Source organism: Zonotrichia leucophrys, chromosome 6, assembly GCF_028769735.1.
Source record: "Zonotrichia leucophrys gambelii isolate GWCS_2022_RI chromosome 6, RI_Zleu_2.0, whole genome shotgun sequence".
Classification (NCBI taxonomy): Eukaryota; Metazoa; Chordata; class Aves; order Passeriformes; family Passerellidae; genus Zonotrichia; species Zonotrichia leucophrys.
The window spans coordinates 8356497-8370712 of record NC_088176.1 but is presented as its reverse complement, the minus strand read 5'-3'; the positions used below and the strand labels follow the sequence as shown (position 1 = coordinate 8370712).

At 37.8% G+C, this 14216-nt stretch overlaps 1 protein-coding gene across 1 annotated transcript in view; it reads right to left on the bottom strand.

Annotated features, from left to right (window-relative positions):
* Nucleotides 1-12551, bottom strand: part of NRAP (nebulin related anchoring protein) — a 46724-nt gene extending 34173 nt beyond the window's left edge. Inside the window, exons 1-11 of the mRNA XM_064716317.1 lie at nucleotides 12480-12551; nucleotides 12114-12208; nucleotides 11314-11401; nucleotides 9024-9128; nucleotides 8375-8479; nucleotides 7613-7720; nucleotides 6637-6741; nucleotides 5978-6085; nucleotides 4905-5009; nucleotides 1986-2090; nucleotides 128-244 (exon numbers count right to left, since the gene is read on the bottom strand). Coding sequence (XP_064572387.1) covers nucleotides 128-244; nucleotides 1986-2090; nucleotides 4905-5009; nucleotides 5978-6085; nucleotides 6637-6741; nucleotides 7613-7720; nucleotides 8375-8479; nucleotides 9024-9128; nucleotides 11314-11401; nucleotides 12114-12208; nucleotides 12480-12551 — 1113 coding nt within the window. The remainder of the gene's footprint in view (nucleotides 1-127; nucleotides 245-1985; nucleotides 2091-4904; nucleotides 5010-5977; nucleotides 6086-6636; nucleotides 6742-7612; nucleotides 7721-8374; nucleotides 8480-9023; nucleotides 9129-11313; nucleotides 11402-12113; nucleotides 12209-12479) is intronic.
* Nucleotides 12552-14216: the final 1665 nt, after the last annotated feature.

The following is a 14216-nucleotide window of genomic DNA, read 5'->3' as shown; positions in this document are numbered from 1 at the left end:
TTTCTTTATGTACAACGCAGGAAGAACAACAGCTTTATTTTTTTTAACGTGCACTCCTTACTCATCAAACACAGATGTTTGTATGAGCTGCTCCCAAACTTGTTAAGAGATCGATTCAAGCCCTTACCTCACTGACAAGCTTGTTAACACTTTGGGCTTGTTTAAGGACCAAGTTGTCTTCAGCTGTTAGGGAGTGAAAGTGAGCTGCACCTTTCATCTTGGAGAGATCTTTCTTGTATTTTATCTGAAAAGAAGTAGGGAGAATTATAAAATAGATGTGCATCTTTTCATCCTTACTATTTAGACTGGCTTCATGAGTCAGGATAATATCTTCCCCGTGCTTGCTTTGATAAGTAAATGGAATTGCCGTGCTGAAACACTGTGCTTACTACCTTGAATAACCCAAATATAACCCCACAGCCCTGCATTGACCCTCTCAAGACATTTTACTCAGTTGCATTTTTATAAATTTTTGACATAGACAGACAGCAGTGGTTGTTGTTCATAGCTTGAAAAGATTACTAGCAGATTCTTGGCTGGAGCTTGTGTGCTCTTCTATTAATGAAGTTAATCCTCAGTACTTAATTTTAGTCAGAGGATTATAGATAGTCATCAAGCAGTCTGCAAACTTTTCCTCCTGTAGAAACCAGCTTTTTAAAAAAGCTATATCTTTTTGTACTTTTACTGTGTTTAAGGGAATTATATTCCTCTGCAAAATCAAGATTGAAATAAGGGATTTCTAAATTAAATTTAGACATCAAGTTTTTGACATAAATTGGATTTGGATGGGTGAAGAGAGGTAGTACTTGGCCTTTTATAAATTATTTTACATGAACTGAAATGCAAAGTGGTTTGGGTTTTTTTATTTTCCAAGTCTGCACACATTTCCTCAGGCTTTAAAACTACAAGGAAAGTTGCTAAGTACTCTAGTGTGCAAATGTTACTTACATGAAGCAATCCTCCTCTTCACTCCATGTATTATAAATTAACGAGAAAACTACTGACCATTAGCATTTTCAAAACCTATCAAACTGTGATCTTTATCTAGAAAGGTTAAATATTCCCTGTTTTAACAGGGGATCACTGAGTTTGTCACCAAACTGGGATTGGTCACGGAGGATTTGAGGTGTTTTATATTCTCCCAGTGATAAGCTCAGGTAACAGAACATGACTGATCCTTTCACTCCAGTTTACTGCTCGAGTCTAGCCCACACTAACACAAGCTGAAAGGCTCCACCATCTGTTCTCGGCCCACAAGACAGACTGAGCTCATCAGCCCAGGCAGCCCCGGCGGGGACAGGCTCCCACACTACAAAAGTTGTCACTCACAGGAGCCCTTCAGAGCAGCCACAGGGTACTGACCTACAGACTGACCCATTTTTTTGTCACTGCCAGAAATGGGCCCCTCAAATAGGGCTGAGGCCCTCTAATGGATGGGCTGGATGCAGGAATCACACACCACCACCTCTTTGCCAACTCTTCAGTTTACCACCCAAAACCAAAAATCACATCCCTGAAATAAGCTCACTTTTGTGAAGTGACAGTGTCACACTCTCTGCTTCTTTTCCTCCATATGACTTGCTTTGTGCTGGAGGCATGATACATCAAAATATCAAAACCAGTACAGTTCATTCATCCTCCATTTATTCACTACTGGGAATACCACAGTAGTCCACAGGATGATTAAGGCAGTTGAAGGTTTCATTAATAATACAGGTGCAGATTTGCCAGGAGGGTTAACCTAACAGTAGGGATCCCCATTAGTTGCTACATCCATCTCCTCCCTCATGCAAGTTGGAGCTGCGCCCCCTTCTATTAATGGATGTTATTAATCCCCTGAGCCATCCAGTTCCCAGCAATGCAGCAAAATGTCACTTTTGTTTACTTCTCAAGTGCAGTTTTAGCATCCTCCTCCCAGGCACTGCTCTGACAAACTGCTGTTTTTAATTGTTTATGAATTGTATTGATTCAGATTTCATACTTACATCACTTGCCAATTCATTTGCTTTCTTGGCATTTTGATAAGCTGGAGTGATCATAGCAGGAAAGCTTCCTTTCCCTCTGTGTTCCTCAAACTCATCCATATATCCCTGAAGAAAATTCAGATGTTTATTCATCACACATGAGCAGGTGGGGCCATGGCTTATCTTACAAGCCCCACAGTCCTTGTTAGTAGGAAGGGTCACGGATTCAATGAGTTTTTTTAATGAAAAATGACCAAAATATAATAACAAATTGACCTGTTAAATTACCTATGCCTCTGAAGATACCTGTACTGCATTCCAAGAGAAATTTAGGTAGCTATTAGCTGTAGTAAAGATAGCATTCAAGTGTACAATGACACACACCATTCTGCTCTCACCTCATTTCCCACAGAGATAATATCTGCTTGCCTCTCTGTTTGTCAATACATGTTTTCCTGGAATTTTATAAAAATAGCTAATGGCTTGGTTAGCCAGGCTAATTTAAACTTTAAACTTTACACTTTAAACTTTAATGGCTTAAAGTTAACAAGTTTAACATAGGATCAGCCTTTCTTTGTAGTGTTACAGGAGCTGTTTGATCTTTTGATGGTCATTTTTCACATCATAATTGACCAAAAATAATAGTTCACTAGTGCTGTGATGTATTTTGAAGAGGGATAAATAAATGAGATAGAGATACCTAGATATCAGAATGCCAAACTCCTTAGTGAACAAAATCAAAAATTCCATTTGTCTGATTAAAAAAACCCCAATTGTTGTGGAAGTATCACCCTTAAACTCATCTATAGATAAGTTTATGTGTAAATATCTGACAATTTGAAAGCCATTTAGATGGTTTAACAGCAAAATACTGGAGATTTTTTTTTTAATGTAATGGACAACAACAATCTCAAAGCCTTCTATGGTAAGATCTGGGGAGAATATGGAGTACAAACAAGAATACAAACAAGTGAGATAAAGCATAATGTGTCTTCTCTGCAATATTTGGTAAATCTTTTGTAGTAAAGAGGCAGTTTGAGTGAAAATAGAATGTGCCATGAATAGAATGCATGTCAAGAATGCCATGGAGAGCACAGATAGGAATGGCTACACATATCTGGGATATCTCTTTTGTGTGTTCTCAGTGCAAAACCATCCATTGTAGGTCATTTTGGGCACCATCAATGTTTTAAAATAGGTCATGCCGCAAATTTGTGGACATTATGATGCACATTGGTGAACAACAGTTACAATGGCATTAAATTATTCTATAAACAGGCAAGAAAAGAAAAAATACAGTTGAATAATCAGCTGAGTTAGCTTCTTAAAATACCATTAATGAGTTTGAATTCTCCAGACCAAGCTGTCTTTTGCTTCTAAGTTTCTTAAATACATTTTAATATAATTTCTAATATTGTGCATATATTCAAAGTTTCAGAAAACTATTTTTGCCACTCTTAAGGTTTTTAAACATGAACAAAAGATGTTCAGCATAGGAATTTTACAGTAAGATTCCTTAAATTGTCTCATGTTATACATATAAATATGCATGTACATATATACATATATCTATATATATCTGTCTGATGCACACTCAATTCATTGTTAATGATCTCAACAGTTAGAAATCTAATCTCTTTACCCATGTTAAGTCATAATTTACTCAGAAAGACCCATTAATTTCAGTGACTCTGTGTTATTTGACTAATAATATCAGTATCCAATCTATAAAGATTAAAACTCAAATCGAATTTGAAGTCCATGACTGAAGTTTCAAAGACACTTTCAAAGAAAGAAAACTTAAATTAATTCTAAAACAGAAGCATTCTAATGCTTGGAAATGTAATTAGTGCTTTTTCAAATTCATTTTATTTGTTTGTTCCTATTAAAACTTGTAGCAGTTCAAAAGACAGAAGTAATTGAAGGCTCCACTGCTACAATTCTAAACTCATATTCTTCGAGGATGGTTTGCTTTCCACAGAATACTAAATGTAAATTTCAACAGAAGAAGTGAAGAAATGTAAAATACCAAAGGTTTTAGGAAAATACAACCCCTATCCCTTCATTTCTCCAAAGTGTATGAACCTATTGAGGAGCAGAACAAAAACCCCTGAGATTAACCATATAGTTTTCTTTATACATAAACACCACTATTCAATTCCTTTCAAATTCCATTTACCTCCATTCAGTTCTATATAGCTGTGCTGTTCCCCTAACCTAATTGGAATTTGGGTGCATTTTGGGCAACCATAAAACCAATTGTATTCCCTTAAAAATGAAACGTAAGCAAAACAAATGCCACTGACCAAAACAGAACTAAAGCCTATCTGGTTCCACAAATACAGAGCTACAGCTTGTCAGGTTTATAATTCCTCTTTTGTAGAGGAGGTGAAATCTAAGAGATTGTGTATCTAAGAGATTCAGTGCTGTTCACACATATTTAGAGCTGCAAAGCTCCTAAGGTTTGTGAAAATACTGACAGGGAAAAGGCACCTAACTGTCTGCCAGCTTTCTACTGTTTCACAACCCTTTAGCTTTTCTCCTGACTGAATTTCCTTATTCATGGAATGGGAATATTTCCTCGAGTAAGCACATTTCAGTGTGATACCTAACAACACCACAACAGAAATGCAGAGTGCACACAGATAAATGCACACAGATAAAATTTGCCAAGGTCAGTTTTTAGCAATGGCCCTACCATAAGGGTCATGCAGTAACAGTGCAGCCACCTTGCAGTCACATCTTCAGGTGCCACTGACAGATACATTACATTTTAGGAGCACAGTACTGTTTGTACACCATCCTTTCCCTTGAAATTTTGTTTTCTCACACAGGACAAAAAAAAAAAGTGACAATAGGTGTCACCAGTTTCTGAAGCCTTGAGCAATCAGCTGCAGCAATGATCAACACCAGCATGGCTAACCCTTGGATGTTCCATACCTGTCCATACTGATCTGCATTTTCTCTTGCAATAGCAACATCTGTTCCAGCTGTGTGGCTGGCTTTTCCCTTGATCTCTTTTTCATATCTTTGATGATACTTCACCTAACAGGAGAAAAAGGAAATGAATAATCCAGGTGAGTTTAGTCTGGTTAACAGATGCTGCACAATAAATAACAGCCAATGGCATGCACATGTTGTCAATAAAGGATTGTCAAAATTCCCATTGCCACCAACCTGCACAAGACAAACATGCCACTTGAAGGTATAAAAACAGAACTAGTGGTGCATTAATAATGCACTAGGAACACAGGACTTGCCATTAAAACCCAGACCATTGGGTCAATGTGTTCAGCACCACCTGCTTGACAGTGGCTAATCCCTGATGCTCCAGCAGTTTAAAAAAATAGAACTGATTGTAATGCAAATTCATGGTTACCACAGAGCACTTTTTACTACAGGGTCACCTGAACCCCATCAGTAAATGGTTTTTTTTCTGAAGATGCATTACCCCCAGTGATAAAGGGAATTTTAGGCAATCAACCTTCAAGTTTAGACCAAGATTTGCTCTACATTTACTGAAGTCAAAATAATGCCTGTAACCTGATGCTGCCCTTTAATCACCATGTGTGTTTGCTGACAAAAGTGAAGGGTTTTCCACAGATCAAAGGCAAATAAAAACATGTAATTGTTTTAGAGTCAGTTGCTTTTACCTTCAAAATTATGGATCTCTTATTTTCCTCAATGTCTCTTAACAATGTTTTAAATTCACTTCCTTTGAGTTATATGTTCTTCCATATGATACCTTCTCCAACAAAAAGAGCTTTTCTTTTAGTTTCCAATAACAAAGCACAATTAACTGTACATTTTGAAGGAACACTGATATCTTTTTATGGTGCTTATTAAAGAGTTCAGGGGTGTTGTGGTTTTGTTATGTTTGGAAAGGAAAAGAAAGCCAATGAAGATCAGTATGCCATGCTCATGGAATTTCTGCCAGTAAATGTTTTAATTCAAAATTTGTGTGACAGTTTAATATTTTCTTTCTCAAAAGAGACTTTTCTTTGGACACTTACATCACTGGCTAATTCATTTGCTCTCTTGGCTATTTGATAAGCTGGAGTGATCATAGCAGGAAAGCTGCCTTTCCCCTTCCGTTCTTCAAAGTCTTCTGTGTATTTCAACTGTAAAAAATCAAGACAGTTCAGGAGCAATTAGAGCAAATATGTCTTGATTGCACACCTAATCAATCCTTAAAGTTGCAAAGTCAGGTGCTCCAGGGCTGTCATCTGCCAAAAGGAAGATGAACCATGAAGTCTGAATCTTTGCAATTTGGTCTTTAACTACACAATCACACATCTTCTGCATGGCCCCTTTGTCTTGTTCAGGGTGTAGGATGAAGAGATTCATTTAAACAAAATACTTAAAGTCTCTGCAAGATGCCTTCTCTATTTACGTTAGAGTCAGGCAGCTTCTTTCTTTAATTTTCATGGCAGCCAGTTGCTGGGTATGGACCAGACTGGTGCCCCAGCTTCTGTTCTGACAGCCTAAAATGGCCTCAAATTGAATGTGGTCTTTGCAACTGAAAGTACTAAATGCTTAATGGTGAAACTAGTCTGCCTTTAAAATATTAATTTTAAATTTTTCTTTGTGTTCATATTTGCAAGTAATTTATAAACACCCCAGGAACCACTTGTGGAGCCAAAACCAGATCAATCTATTTTGTTTTACTTACATCACTTGCAAGATGTGCTCCAGCCTTTGCATGAAGTATATCTGGAGTGTCTACAACAGAGGTGAACTTTGAAACTCTCTCCTCGTGTCCACGCTTATATTCCACCTGAAGAGGAAAACATATTTATCCATATTACACCCAATAAGCAGCAAAAGTACATTTCCTATCAGAAGGCTTCAAGAGAAAATGAGCAACAGCAGTCATGACACTCCCTACTCTCCACAGTCAAGCTATCCATATATTTAAGGTTCAATTTCCTTAAAGTGAATACCAAAACCAGACAGAAATGGACCCAGATATTCAAACTTTCCCTTGATTTATGTGAGCCATACATTTGATTAAAATACCATGAGAATAGTCATTAATGTCCCAAGATCATACTGCAATGATCTTGGGATATGTAGATATTATCTGCACAAAACAATACTTTAAAACCATTGTTATGGGATTTATTTTTACTTATATTTTCATGTGAATAGTTCTCAAATAAACAAGCAATTTTCTGCGCATAAAGTAGCTTTTATGTGAATTAATTTCAATCTTACAGCTGTTTGATTTCACAGAATTCACAGAATGACTAGGTTGGAAGAGACCTTAAAGATCATTGAGTCCAACTTAATTTCAAGTAATAAAATGAAAAATGTCAAATGTAAATAATTTGATGAATACAGCCCTAAAGGTAATGAATTAAATGAACATTTCAGTGCAAGTAACAATCTTTTTCAGGATGTGATAAATTATGCAAAAGTTGCTACATTTGCCAGGAAATATCTACATTGTCACTTATTTTATATGATTGTACTCCCAGACCAAGTACTTTATTAACCTTGGTTTCTGCATCATGTTAACATTTTCTCACTTTGTAACAGTATAACAAATACTCACCATGGAATCTAACATCTCATGGGAATGGCCTGAACCCAGGATTCTCCAAATTCAGAAGTGTAAAACGTAATTAAAAACCCTTGTGACTTACATCACTGCTTAGCTGGCTGGCTCTCTTGGCAACCTGGTAACCTGGAGTGATCATAGCAGGGAAGCTGCCTTTGCCTCTTCGTGGCTCAAACTCTTCTGTATATTGAAACTAGAAGATTAATTTGTTTATTAGAGAAGAATCCACTGTAGTTTAATACAATTCTTCTTTTCATGCCTGTTTCCTAAAGGTATGTATCACTTTATTCAAAAGAAAACAAATTAAAGAACTTCCACTTTGTAAGTTGTTACTTACAGCTACTTCCTACACACAACAGAAAACATTTCTCATTTGTATCAATTGTCCACTGTTAACTGCCTATGCTGATTAGGTCACCAACCCATTGTATGGACACAGTCATAATTTAGAAGTGATTTTCATCAGTCATGGAAATTCAGTCAGTGAAAAGTCTGGTCTGTGGAAAATACAACACATTTTCCATCACGAGTCCTGCTCTAGTGAGAGAGAGAGCACTGCCTCCTAGAGCAGATCACCTCAATTTGGTCAGCAGCCGAAGTGTTTCTGAGTTATATAAATATATAAATGTGTGATGGCAATAGAACTGTTATGTGACTTTAATTCCTTACATGGCTAAGTATTGTTATTGACAGAAATAAACATGTCAGTCTCTCCTTTGGCAACATCTTGACAGACCCTCCAGATACCCCTCCTGTAAAGCCTGGAGGTGACTTCTTACCAAAGGCTGACTTTCATGTATTTGTAACCATGAACCATGAAAATAAAGCCAAACACCAGTCCACTTACATCAGACAGAGCCTTCTGTGCCTGTGTTATCTTGACCATCTCAGGATCTGGGATTGTTCCTGGGTACCACGATTTTCCTTCCTCATAGGCAGCATAGTAAGCATTCTACAAAACAGGAACTAAGTAACTACCTATCTTCACTCTGGTTTTGGCACTCAAACAGATGATCTAACAGGAAAAAAAAAGCAAGCACACAGTGCAGTGGAAGTGAAATTGTGCAGCACAAGGCCTACATTCCACATCCCTTCAGAGTGCCAAGGCAGAACTTGTACAACAAGAACTGACATCAAGATGACAGGATCCAGGATCCTGGAGTGAAACTCAAATAACACCCCCTGGGAATATGATCTCCTGCTGTGAAGCTCCAGTGCCAGTAAAGAGAAGACACACAGAGTGTGGCTGTTCCTGCAGCAGCCCCAATAGCTAACTATAGGCATACACTTCCTTCCTCACCTTCTAGTTATTCTATCCTAAGCTATAGTTGGGCTATTTTGTCTTGAAAAGTTTAGCCAAATGAGAAGCAAAGGCTATTTCTTTTTAGCATTGAAATGTCATGGTTAAACAGGTTATCCTGACAATCAGGATAGCCAGGGCCAATCCTTGGTGTCCTGCAGGCTGCTGGCTGGGAGACTTGAGGGGTATTTCTTACCTGGGTAGCCAATTGTTGGGCTTTATAGACACTTTCAATTTCTCTGGACCTTACATCCCACTGAAAGACTGATTTGATTTGTTCACTCTCTTCTCGATATTTTATCTAAAAAGAAAAGATAATGACTCATTTTAGTAGTTTGTTAGTGCATACTAACACTCACCCCCTTTGAAGAAGAATAAGAGAGGCAAGGTGATGATTGCATTTAGCCCCAAAGCCAAAACTCTGTTTTCTAGTCCACCCAGCTTCTCCCTAAGATTTCTGCCAGTATAGGAGCTGCACATCTGTAAAGGAGCAGCATATTACACCTGAGACCTGGCATGACATTCTGAAAGAATAATTTGATCTTTAGATAATCCTTTTGGGGGAAATAATCTGTTAGAATTGAAATCCCTAAGAAATTTAAAGCAGGATGTGTCAATGCATTACATGAAAAAACTATTGCCAAGTAAGCAATATTAAAATACTCTCCTATTTCCCTGCACAGCATCCACAAAGTGTCATATCTTAAATGTGTCATATCTCAAATCTAATATGTAAATGACTACTATACTTAGTCCTGGGTCATTATGTTCTTACTGCTACTTTTATCATGATAGCATGTAGAAGAAATCCAACTGAAATCACAGATCTGTTATACAACTCACTCTCTACCCAGAGTAGAGAATTTAAACTGACTGGACAGAAATGTTATTGAGCACATGTACCATTATTCCCATTTATAAATTAAGCACAGAGGAGCAGAGAGCTGAATGACTTGCCTGATAACATAGAAATTCTGTATAGAGAAACCTAATTGTCATCTCTGCGTTCCAGTTGATTTCTCAAGACTTATGTGAGAACATCACATTGGGATTGAACAAACATTCTATTTTCTGCATCATCAGAAATAAACTTCAATATAAACAGAACAATTTTCCATAGTAGCAAGAGAAACCTTTTCCCAAGTTAGCATTTTTTATACATTTACTAATGAAAAATTTTCCTGCTCTCAATTTTTTTGCAGAAGTACTCCCTTTAAGCAGGTACTGCAGATTCAGCTTCTTTACTACCCTTAGCAGTTTTCTCTCTGGAACAGAACCTCATTATGTGATTGAAAAGGACAGAAGGTGTTTAAGGTGTATAAAACAAGGGAAAGTGATCTTTGAGCTATAATTTCTCTGGCTTGTGTACTCACATGCACTGGAAGTATCAGTCTCATATCACTGCCTAAACCAGAAATAGAACCTGCAGTAATCCCAAACTCATTCCTGAGCAGATCTGTCACACACAGTTTAAAGTAAGTACGATAGTCATTGCTGAAATAGTTACAGCCCATGATACTGCAAAAACTGAGGCATAAGAATGCTGTACAAAATGATAAATTATAGTGTCTGACAAAGGCTATTCTTGTGCATCAAGGTTTTACAGCTAATACAGGACATCAGAATGAATTCAGCATGCCATAATCCGAAAAAAACAACTTTCTTTGTTAATTTTAGTGATGGCTAATCACATCAAAACACATTGCTTTGTCTGTGAAACACATTCAGAAGTAATGTTATTATAGGATATAGAAAGACATGGCATTCAAGAAAACAGCATTAGGCAGAGGAGTGAGGTAGCCATTGATTACTGGGCGTTCCTGTATTATTTATTTCAGCAGACCTGTTGTGTGTAGGTTTGTGGATGATGTTTCTGGAAGGAATCAATGCAGGGGTGGTGCTGGGGATGCCCGCATGCTGGAGCATTCCAGCTGGATGGGGCAGGGCAGAGCCCACAGGGAGGATGCTCCTCCATCCCCAAAAACACCTCCAGCAAAACCCTGCCAAGGTCCCCAGACCCACTGCTTTACCACCTCAGGTTTGGCAGAAATACTCAACAAAATATTAATGGGAACTTCTGCGTGCGTGCCACCTGGTTATAATTTATTTGTTGTTTCGTGGCAGTTTCTGATGAGATCACAAAGCAAGTGGGTTGTTCTTGCTCCCAGAGGTTGTGAAACCCAGCTTAGTCACCAAGTTTGCACAGCTCTGGGCAGTTTAGGTGAACTGTGCTTCCGTACAGATTATCAGATATACAGGTGAGCAGCTCCAATCAGTTTTTCTTTCTGATAGAAGAAGGAAATCCAGATCTAAGATTGCTTTCACATGAGTAATCGCATTGAAAAAATTATGACTGAAACCCAGCTGAGGTCTGAATCATACACAGGAAGGTGAGTAAAAAGCACGTATTTATACTCACAAAACGAGATGTTATCAGTACGTTACCAAAATGTAGAACAAACACATTTGACCCTCAAGCTTCTTACCTCACTTACCACTTCTGACAGTTTTTTTGCATTCATATTTATTGGTGTTTCAAACACACTCGTGAATGCATTGTTCTTTGGATTGTGCCTAGAAAAGGGTAAGTGTAAAAGGATATTAGGAATGTACCAGGCAGCCCACCAGAAAGGTTCTCTTTGAGCACTGAAAACCACAATATCAGCCTCCACCCCTCTATACACATCTCTTCCCCCACTCACACATAGATCTTAGATTACATTCAAGTTATTACTGTAAGGAGTAGGTGCCTAGAGCAAAATTAATTTTAATGATCATCATATCAATGCTGTGATTCTAATAACAAAAGAGAATAATAGAATAAAAAACAACTGTCATCTCTTCTTTTTCTGCTGACAAATTTGACAGGAATTGATCATTATAAAATAAAAACTTCCTAGAACAAACCAACTCCAAAATCTGCATTTTATACATTTTCCTTATGATTAGCTCAACCTTGTTAACTCTTAACCACTGATTTCGAAAGCACTGAATTTTGTGGTTGGTTTTATTTTCTTCCTACAATACTGAAAGGGAACTTAATTTGGTGTCTTTTAGCACACTGGCCAAATGAGGAAGCTTTATGCATGGTAAAAAGAGTTTCCCACCATTTGTGATTCACGTAAATCCAAAGATATGCATGCAATCACCAACAATACCTAATTCACATCACACACAGGACAGACTGAGTCCAAATGGTGATCTTCCATTCTATTAAAATTACTAGCCAAATTAAACCTTTGCTTAAAAAAAAAAATGGAAGAGGAAAAAAAGGAAATACACTTACGCTTGACAGTAAGGCTTTTTCTCATGGCTAACAAAGTTGTTTACAGTTAACATCATCTTGCATACTTCACAGTGAAAACAGGCTTTATGCCACGTCTGGACACGCCACAAAAGAGAAACCAAACAGACATGATTTGTATTTCATTATTATTATTTTGCTAAGTTTAAAATCTCACTATTGATCCTTACCCTTCATTTAATGAATCTGACTATTTTTTTCTTCAAATATATACATGTTATTAATTCATTTCAGTTCTGAACCCAGTTATGAGCAAAGAACTTTTGGAACTGAGAGATTTGCACAGTGTTAGAAGTGCCAATCTGTACATTTATTATAGTCCAAAAATGATAAAGAAAGAGAACTGACCTGATCTATACAGTTAATCTTCTCAGCAGGGTAAACCCCATAGCCACATCTAGCACACGGCTGCACATTCATCTTGAAATCCACAGAGTGAAAAATATATAGGTTTATACAAAAGGTTCAAAGAGTATGAAAGTGACTTTTTGGCCTGTGCAAAGCACACTCTAGACACTCCAGTCAAGGCCTTTTGCTGTGGTCAATGGCTCCCATTAAAGCTCTGAATTGAAGTCTGTTGCTCCCTTTGCTGACCTTCTGTTTCAAAGTCAGCTGCAGGCTGGCTTTTAAAGCTGCCAGTTAGTAAGAGTGGTTATTTTGGCAACTGTGTCAGTGCAGAAGGGAGGGCAGCAATATCTTTCTCTAAATAGAAGAATGAACTCACAGAAACGAATCACATCCATGTGAACGTTAGAGCCTGATCATTTTGTATTTCAGTTTTGCAGTCATAGGCCCAGGATGAAGAGAAAAGTACATGCAGCAGCAGCAGCATTTACCATTAGTTCCTCCTCACCCTGATAAACAAGTGACCTCATGGGGGAGCATTTTGTGTTTCGGAGCAGCCTCACAGCAGAAGGAGGTACCACCAGAGATGGAGGCCAGAGGTGGGTTTGAAGCTCCCTGGCCCTTGGGCGGATGTAGAAGAAGTTCACTGCCATTGTCCCAGACAAGTTATTAATGTTTTCCCTTGGTGCCAGCTCAGTTTCACCTTGTATATTATGTCAGCACACTCTTTTCTCATATCTTCCTGTTTCATTCACCTGTCACTCCATCTCCAGGTGTAGGAGGATGCACTGTGAAACAGGCAGAGCCTCTTATCTCAAAGAGTTCTAAACATGATGGATACAAATCCAAACTTCTATCTCCTACAGGAAAAACTTCAGAAAGGAACCATTTACTTTTTAATAGAATGAACAAAGCATCTATTTAACAGTGTTCACCAAGAGTAGACTGTAATAGATCAGAATATAAAAATTCCTTCACCAAAAAATGATAAGGAATGTCTGGTATTAGGATTCAAGCAAGCTATTAGGGTTGTGAAGTCTGCTCTGAACAAAAGAAGCTATTAAATTCTACCAGCTACAAATGGTCAGGATTTAAGATTTACATCTTACCTAATCATAATGCCTCCAGCTGCAGGGCTCCATAACCCTGGGACACAGCTAAGAGTTATCTCAATCTGAGTAAAAGTCTACTTAGTCATCTCTGCATCTGCCCCACTGCCTACAGCAGTCCTGGGATATTGCTAAGCACTTCCCTTTTCTATAAATTGCAAACAATTCCATCAAAATAGTTTCTGTCTAAACCTTCTGGGTATGCTTAGAGAGCCTCCTATTCATCTCTCTATTGAGAGATGCAGTTCTGCCTAACTTATTATTGCTACTTTTACTGAATGCTGACAATGTACTGGCACAATGTCCTGTCAGCAACTGGTGTGCTGAAAATAGAGTCTCTAATCTAAAGAGCAGTGGCACTAAGTCCTGAAAACACTTAAGGCCTTTCAAAGTAACTAATATCAGTATATAAACAGATGCATTTTCATTTTTTAAAAATGTCCCCAGAACATAATTTCTTATACTAAAATAACTGCTGAGTTACCTTATGTTATTCTTTTTGGGATCAAGAGAGATTTATGTCGACAATAATATTACATCACAATAATATTTATCTCACTCACTCCCATGAACCAAAGTAATTTGGAAGGCTTCCAGTTCCCTTCTCACACAGCTTTGCATCTTGTCCCAG